The sequence below is a fragment of the Salminus brasiliensis genome, chromosome 15 (genome assembly GCF_030463535.1).
Source record: "Salminus brasiliensis chromosome 15, fSalBra1.hap2, whole genome shotgun sequence".
In the NCBI taxonomy this organism is placed as follows: domain Eukaryota; kingdom Metazoa; phylum Chordata; class Actinopteri; order Characiformes; family Bryconidae; genus Salminus; species Salminus brasiliensis.
The window spans coordinates 7,677,074-7,686,222 of NC_132892.1; the positions used below are offsets into that span (position 1 = coordinate 7,677,074).

A 9,149-nucleotide genomic window follows, 5' to 3' on the forward strand; every position below is an offset into this window, starting at 1 on the left:
GGTGGTTTGTTTTTTTTCACCCCTGAGGCAATTGTAAATATCATGAAGCTTTCAATAACAGCGGGATGACCTCATTGCTGTTAACTGCACTGTCAGATGTAGAGGGCTATGTCCAAGCAAGTGCAGTGGCTGCTCTTGGAGAGACATTAACTGAGAAGTCGCTCTGTCCTTCCCAGCAGGTAAACATTTGTATAATCCATTTTATGTGGCAGAGAAGGACAAAACAAATGGACATTTTGGAAAAACAAAACTTACTAGTGTTACTTACTAGCACCAATACAGAGTGCTTGTTGCATCACAAACTGTTTTGTGGGAGTAAGTGAATTCTTTATCCATTACACTTTAAAAACAGCACCTCAATCATTAACATTTCCAAATGGATTAGACATCCCTTGTGCATATTTTTTCTGTCTGTTCTTTGAAACAAAATGAAGACTTTTCACAACAACAAATCTGCCAGCTGACAGTGATTTCCAGAAAACAAAGGCAACAAGCACTTCCTAAGCATTGTGCTTACTCTTTCCATCTTATTTGGCGTTTGTGAATTTGTTTTGGTGCTGGGTTGAAGAAAAAAAAAAATCCTCTCCCTCCTTCTTGGAGATTTTTTAAATTGGAAAATGAACTGGAATTGGGTTTTTTTCTGTGGCATTAAACACAGTATAAATTATGCACATTATGCATGATCACATTTTTATTTGTACTATGATATTAATTTAATTCTCATCACTCAATCACCAATCTCATCACCCAGCCTTGCGTTAATAATTGCATAAACAAAATGTTAACATGGTATGATATGACATACCCTTTGGTTTTTATTTGTCTATCCTTTTTTTTTTTTTTAGGAGGAAGCTGTTACACATCTGCTGACTATTCTTACACAAGGCACAGAAAGCTTTCCTCGCCGTGCTGTCGTAAAGGTCTTCACGTCTTGGCTGAAAAGTCAACTCTCTTTTCCTGCTTTGGACGGCTATCTGAGCTCAGTGTTGTCACTGGGTAGCAACGACTTTGACTGGGAAGTGAAAGTTCAAACATTGGAGATTGCAAACATGTTGATGGATAATTCACTTGGGTGCTATGAATCTTCTCAAAAGCAATGCATAAAGCATGCACTATACAAGCTAATGGATTTGGGACTATTTGATTTGCTGTTGAAGTGCTTATTTGACTGCGACAGACCAGTCTCTCAGAAAGCCTGTGCTCTCTTGCTTAAGCTAAAAAATGTTATGAGGGAGACTTGCTGTGCTGACCGCAATGATCTTACTCTTGAAATAAGCAAGTGTAGTTGGGGTGAGGAAATGCTTCAAATATGTGACAAGAAACAATGTGCTGAACTGTCTAGTTCTGTGAAAACAGAAGATCCTGACTCTACAAGAAAGATGAGCCTGTTTAATATTTTAGAGTTACTGGACCTTGAGGACATGCAGTGTATTTTATCACTTAGTAGTGATCATGTGATAAATTCACCTCAATCTGTAATGGAAGATATTCTGTTTGCGGCACAGCAGAATGAAAACAATGTAGTAGACTGCTATTAAAAATGTCTATAGGTACTGTCATGATTTACACCAAGCCTTGATAATGCAGCCTTAATATTTTAGTCCTTAAAACTTTGGAGAGTTTCTTGACTTTCTGTAATTTAGGGATATGCTTTGGTTATTCTATGTATTTTATGTCTATAGGCTGTTGTGATCTGTGAATGTATTTGCAAACTTAAATTTACCAATAAAATGAGTATTGGGGATTAAGTACCAGTAATATTGTTGTTAAATTACACACACAAAAAATACAAAGAGGGAAAAACAGTGGTGCAGGATATTATACACCATACAATTGGAACATTATAGATTTGCATATAGATTTGCATAACATTAACACACTAAAATCAAAGTAGAAGTCTTATTTGTTCAAATGTACAATACTAGAATTGTAAGAAACAAACAGGGTTCATTTGTTCACTGTAAGTCTGTCATATTTAGGTGACTGACATAAAAGAAACACAAATTTCTAATATAACTAATGTGTTTAATTACTGATTATGGAAGAAACAATAATACAACAGAGGAGAAAGAACTTTGAACAACAACAAGAAGTTGATCGGAAAGGGGAAAACATAAAGTGCATAACAATACCGGAAAAGGTCAAGTCAAGTCAAGTCAAGTCAAATTTATTTGTATAGCGCTTTTTACAACTGTTGTCGCCACAAAGCAGCTTTACATAATTAGTACTTAATAAAGAACAGAGACAGAGAAGAAAGAAGGAATAACATGAAGCGTCAAAGACCCCCGTGAGCAAGCCAACGGCGACAGTGGCAAGGAAAAACTCCCTCAGAGCTGGAGGAAGAAACCTTGGGAGGAACCAAGGCTCACAAGGGGGACCCATCCTCCTCTGGCCAGACTGTTTTAAACATTAATGATAAAAATTACCAAAGCAGATACAACAGAAAGTTAATAGTGGTGATATTAATAGTGTCAGACAGGCACGAGTCCATCTAGGTTTCAGCACGGCCACCAAACAGGCAGCAGCAGCTGGCGGGTGAGCCATGGGTGGTGGCGGGTTGGGCGGGGACCCGCTGGCCGGAATGGTAGGTGGCAGCTGGTTAGATGCAGGTAGAGGGGACCTCAGCGGGCAATCTTCCTGCAGATCGGGCTGGGTGGCCATTTACTCGGGGAAGGTAAAGAGAGAGAAGTTAGTTCTAAGAGGAATTTTATGGAGTGCAGAGAATGTTGATCATCAGCATCTGGGTATGTCTGACGACTCCGGCAGGTCTGATTATCACAGCATAATAAAAGGAGAGAGCCAGAAGGTAACATGGACACGGGCGTACCCTGAGAACACCAGCATCTATCTGCTCCACCGTCAACAAACCTGAGTGATCGCGTGTAAGCAACGACAGCTCCAGCATCTCAGTGTACTACAATTCCCTGGGTCCGCGAACCCCTGGACCTGCAGCCCTTATCTAAGAAACATTAATTACCAAAAGCTAAACTAAACATATAAGTTTTCAGCTTAGATTTAAAGATTAAGACTGTGTCTGAGTCCCGAACATTATCTGGAAGGTTATTCCAGAGCTGGGGGGCTTTATAAGAAAAGGCTCTTCCCCCTGCTGAGGTTTTCTGAATTTTGGGAACGCGTAAGAGGCCAGCACCCTGAGATCTAAGTAGTCTTGATGGTTCGTAATATACTATAAGATCCTGCAGGTACTCAGGAGCGAGGCCATGTAGGGCTTTATATGTTAATAAAAGAATTTTGTATTCGATACGGAATTTAACTGGGAGCCAATGAAGTGCTGATAGAACTGGACTGATATGGTCAAATTTTCTAGTTTTAGTAAGGACCCTGGCTGCAGCATTTTGCACCAGCTGAAGTTTATTGAGGTTCCTGCTGGAACAACCTGACAGTAGTGCATTACAGTAATCTAGCCTTGAGGTAATAAAAGCATGTACTAGCTTTTCTGCGTCTTGTAGTGATAAGGAGTTTCTTAGTTTGGAGATGTTCCTAAGCTGCATAAAGGCTGTTCTACTAATATTAGCTATATGTTGCTCAAATGATAAATCTGAGTCGAATGTGACGCCAAGATTTTTAGCTGCTAAACCAGGAATGATAGAAGAATCAGCCTAGTCTAACATTAAGTCTGATAGTTTATTTCTAGAGTCTTTTGGACCTAGAAGGAGAACTTCGGTTTTGTCACTGTTAAGGAGAAGGAAGTTATGTGACATCCAGAGTTTTATATCCTTTACACAGTCCTTCATTTTCTGTAGTCTAAATTTATCGTCAGGTTTGGCTGATATATAGAGCTGTGTGTCATCTGCATAGAAATGGAAATTAACGCCATGTCTGCTTATAACTGAGCCCAGTGGTAACATGTATAGTATAAAATAATAGTGGTCCTAAAATTGAGCCTTGCGGAACTCCATATCTTACTTCTGCGTAGTTTGAGGATAAATCATTTATCTTTACAAATTGGAAGCGTCCCGTTAGATATGATTGGAACCATGATAGGGCTGTCCCTGTGATTCCAACCATTTTCTCTAATCTTTCTAGTAATATAGAATGATCTATTGTATCAAAGGCTGCACTAAGGTCTAGTAGGACTAATAAAGATACGTAGCCTTGATCAGAGGCAAGAAGGAGATCATTCGTAATCTTCACTAAGGCTGTCTCTGTGCTGTGATTGAGTCTAAATCCAGACTGGAATTTTTCATACATGTAATTTTTACTCAGGTATAAGCAGAGTTGTTGGGCCACAGCTTTTTCTAATATCTTAGATACGAATGTTAAGTTTGAGATGGGTCTATAATTAGATAATACGCTAGGATCAAGATTTGGTTTTTTGATTAAAGGTTTTATAACTGCTATTTTAAGGGTTTGGGGTACATGCCCAAGGCTAAGGGATGAATTTACAATTGTTAAAAGAGGTCCGATTATAATTGGGAGAATTTCTTTTAGCAATTTAGAGGGAATCGGGTCGAGTGTACATGTTGTACAATTAGCTGAGGATATAATTTTTTCTAGTTCAGGCTGTGGAAGTGGGTATCTATTTTATTATTAAAATAGTCCATAAAAACATGACTAGTTAAAGATGTTGGGATCTGGGGTTGAGTATCTGCCTGGCTTTTAGTAAGTTTAGAGATCTCATTAAAAAGAACTCTGGGATTGTTTTTGTTTTTCTCGATCAGCGAGGCCAGATACACTGAGCGAGCTTTAATGAGTGCCTTTCTATATTGACTAAGGCTGTCCTTCCACGCAGAGTGGAACACCTCTGGTTTGGTCGTCCGCCATTTACACTCTAGTTTCCGCACTGTTTGTTTTAAGGTACGAGTTTGATCACTGTACCACGGTGCGAGCCTTTTTTTGCCTCATAATTTTATTTTTGAACGGTGCTACTTTGTCTAAGGTTGATCGGAGGGTATTCTCTAGATCGTTTGTTAATTTAACGAGCTCCGTTTGGTCTGACGGAGTGTAAGCTAAGGTCGATATGGGTGGGAGATTTTTAGTAAACTGTACAGCTGTCATTGGTGTTATTGTGCGCTTTAGGCAGTGTTGGGGAGAAGAATTTACATTTTGCCTAAGATGTAGCTCAAAGGAGATTAGATAATGATCTGATACTACTGAGCTTTGAGGTAGAATATTTAGCTGATCAATGCTAACACCCAGGGTCAGGACTAAATCTAGGGTATGATTACAGTAATGTGTGGGTCCAGTTATGTTTTGTATAATGCCAACAGAATCTAAAATTGATACAAACGCCTTTGTATGGATCGTCTGCTTTTTCAAAGTGAATATTAAAATCTCCTACTATTATAACTTTGTCACTGCACACTGCCAAGTCTGCAGAAAAATTACTGAATTCTTTTAAAAATTCAGAGTAGGGCCCTGGAGGCCTATAAATATTAATCAGTGAGAAAACATTTTTATTTGTGGCCGGATTTGATATATTAATGTAGATAAGCTCAAAAGAAGTGAAGGTGTTACAGTGTTTTTGAATAATCTCTAGTGTATTCTGATAGATTATACATACTCCACCTCCTCTGCCTGATAATCTAGGGCTATGTACATATTTATAGCCTGCGGGGGTGGCTTCATTTAGAGCTATATGTTGATCAGGTCTAATCCAGGTTTCGGTTAGGCAGAAAACATCTAGTTTCTGATCACATATAATTTCATTCACGATCACTGCTTTTGAGGTTAGTGATCTAATGTTAAGTAGACCGAGCTTTAGGTCTGAGGTGCTGCCGTTATCGTTGAAATGAGAGATTTTAACACTGATTAAATTATTAAAACGAGCTGATCTAAGTCATGTTGCCTTATGCTGAAGAAGAAATGAAATGGGTGTTTCAGCAGGGCAATGGCTCCAAACACACCATCAAGCAGGCAACAACCTGGTTCCAGACCAACAAGATATATGTTATGAACTGGTCAGCCCAATCCCCAATTTTTTATATTATATTTTATTATATATAATTTTTTTAAATATTTGTATGTACATATACACACGTGTAGAAAAATCTGTAAACAAATTTCAGTTTATACTGTAAATATTTGAGTAAATGAAAGTTGTATTTTTGAATATTTTGTCTTTTTTTGCCTTCATTTTCAGAATTCATTAATTTTTTTAATGTGTATTTTGTTTATGTTTTCATTTGGATTTGAATGTGCAGTATCTTTGTATATGGAAATAAATGCTATTATGAGTATTGAGCTTTTTCTCAGTTATTCCAAACATACTGCTTATCATTTTGCACATAACTACGAATGTACTGCAATATGCATTTAAACTATAAACACCCTACCATGATTCAATGATTGTCACAATGTGTGACCTTGCTAACAGCTTTCCAAATCATCCAGACAAGAACTATTTTAATAGCGCAACACAATGTAGTGACTAATAAAGTAATAGTTAATATAGTCAAACTAATCAAGTTTGCTTCTCCAAATTCAACACAAAATGCCACTTTTAATGGTAATTAATCTGTAGTTTCAGAATATTCAACTGAAGGAAAAGCACCTTCAGTACTTCTCCAGATATACAACTGATCCATAGTTCAAGTCCAGTTATAGAACAGAATCCCAAAACTTGGAACGATGGAAAAAAATAAAAATCCTTCAAATCCTAAATCCATCCTAAATCCTCAAAAAACATATTTTTGTTCCTTCATAAAATAATGCAGATATGGACCAGCAACTTTTAGTCATGTTTACAACAGCCATCAGGAAAGAAAAAACAATGTACTCTAAAAGCTCCTTTGGAATTTCATGCAAAAACAACCTCTATAGTTTACCTAAAATATTGTGGTATAAATAAAACAAACATATTGAGAGCGACAGACTTTTTTCTAGCTTGAAATACATGACCTGAAATTTAATGAAGGCACAGCAGCTGACATGGATGATAATCATATATGGTTAGAGCCACAAACAGAGCCTTAGGACAGTACTGTAGAAACTCAGGAATGCTGGATTCTTCTCCATATATATCTAGAAGCCAAACAAGTTTCTAATTCTTTCATTCTATCTTGGAGTAATTATCTCAACAAGTAAGGTGAGGTTGTTTTATAGAACTGGGAATTTCATTGCATGTAGCAACAAGATCAAGAGAACACAGTTTCACTGCTGCACAGCTTGGGTGCTAGAAGGCATTACACCCCCCCTAGCACACACTTGGCATTGGGCAGGAACTTAATAGGTTTACAGGTTTATCTGCGCTCATCCTAGGAGTTCTGGCAATACTTCTCTACGGGTACTAGACAAGTCTGCACATCTGTGTCAGTAATGAGCGCAACCTAAAGTAGCTAAATGCCTTTATTGCAACGGATGTGCATAACCGTGGACATATAGTGTCCTAGATATGTAACTAATGAGATATATTATAGTGGGTCCGTGGTGCTTACAACTACATTCGTAAATACGTTCTTGTCTCTCCCTCTTCTTGCATGTGTTGGAAAGTAAAACAATATTTTAGTTTATTTCTTTAAAGAAAGTTCATTAATTATTTACTGAATAAGGACATTGAGAGACATTCACATGGACTCTCTTGTTTTGTCTAATGGTAATTACACTTTCTAGTTTCAGGAGTAGTTTTGGGTTGGCCTAAAGGTGTGAATTGTAGGGGGCACGTTAATATATTTAGGTTAGATTTGCTTCAACAATCAGTTTGTATGAGCTTGAATTATTCGTTCTACAGATCTAGAAAATCGAAGGGGGAAGTGGGCTCTTGAATTGATAATCATAAGGTTGTCAGCTATCGCCCTTCTGGTCTAGGTAACTTCATAGATAAGATGAACGTTCTCCTGAACCTCTTCCCCATCGATTGATCTCCACTCATTGTCTTGCCTTCTACCACTACTATCATCATTTGACCTCACCCTCAACCAGACTCCTTTGACACACAGAACAGGCAATGCCCTTGACCTGATCTTCAGCAGCCCTGGACATCGCAGTAACCACTTTTCACTGCTCAGACCACTTTTATTTTTTTTATTTTTATTTTTTTTAATCTTTCTCCCTCTCCTTCCCTGATCCAGGTCTCCAGTCGCATCTCAAAATGCCTGACTGAACCTGAAGCTCAATCCAGAAAAAACTAAAAGCTGCTGTTGATCCCTGGAATAAGTGGGCCTCAACATGACCTTGCCATCCCATTTGAGAACTTCCTGAGAACAGCCTTGGAGTGATCCTGAATGACCAGTTAATGTTCCCAACTCATATTAAACATAATTCTGTTTTGCCAGTTTAACCCCCACAACATTTGGAGGATCCGTCCATTTCTTACGCAGGAGGCCTTACAGGTACTAGTTCAGTCTCTGGTCATTTCTAGGCTTGACCACTGCAACTCGCTTCTAGCATGTAGTATAACTGAGAACAAAGTTTTGTGCTGGCACTTTATTAATATAATCTTAATCAGGGCACATACATATTTATAAAATTGGCATTATGAAGGAAAATATACAGTTCTCAGACACCTTCACCATGTTTTATACTAGGCGCTGGAAATGTATTATCTGACACAGGACACATACATTTTTAATAAAAGTGGAATTACAAAGGGAAAAGGTACAACTTTCAGACACTGGCTCCATGTTTTATACTAGGCTAATACAGAAAATCAGTAGATTTCAGACATTTTGGCAGTAATTTCTGTTCTAAAATGTTTTTAATGATAATACTTTGCCAATTTAAATGAACAATGACCGATCACTTGTTTTGCTTTAGGCTTCCATTAAGATATTTAATGATACTTATTTAGAGAGATGCTGGATGATTGTCAGAGGAACTTCTCAAGACAAACACAAAAATAATATATGCAGAAGTCATTTCATAAAACAAGCAAGTAAAATCACACGACTCCAGATATTGTTCTGATTGGCATTGCAAGAGCACAGCTCAACAGTGTAGACTACACTCAAATTAGACATCTGGAATTTTGTATGTACCAAGAAAAGATTCTTTAAAAAAAAAAAAAAAAATTAATATCAATAATTTGTCGCACAGGGAAGACACGTCATCATGGCCATGACTTAGCTGTGTTGTTTGATGAAAATAACAAACAAAATAGCTAATGATTTACAGCTTAACACCAAAGATTACAGTAAAACATCTGCATAAAACCAAGATGACTGCATCCTAAATAAGACACATTATGCAATAAT

General features: G+C 37.6%; 1 protein-coding gene across 2 annotated transcripts in view; it reads left to right on the forward strand.

Moving 5' to 3' along the window:
• brat1 (BRCA1-associated ATM activator 1) overlaps positions 1 to 1,748 on the forward strand; it is a 35,902-nt gene extending 34,154 nt beyond the window's left edge. For both annotated transcript variants that reach the window (XM_072658021.1, XM_072658023.1), the window contains 2 exons: positions 28 to 179; positions 846 to 1,748. In XM_072658021.1, the coding sequence (XP_072514122.1) occupies positions 28 to 179; positions 846 to 1,538 (845 nt within the window). In that variant the 3' untranslated portion in view covers positions 1,539 to 1,748. The remainder of the gene's footprint in view (positions 1 to 27; positions 180 to 845) is intronic.
• Positions 1,749 to 9,149: the final 7,401 nt, after the last annotated feature.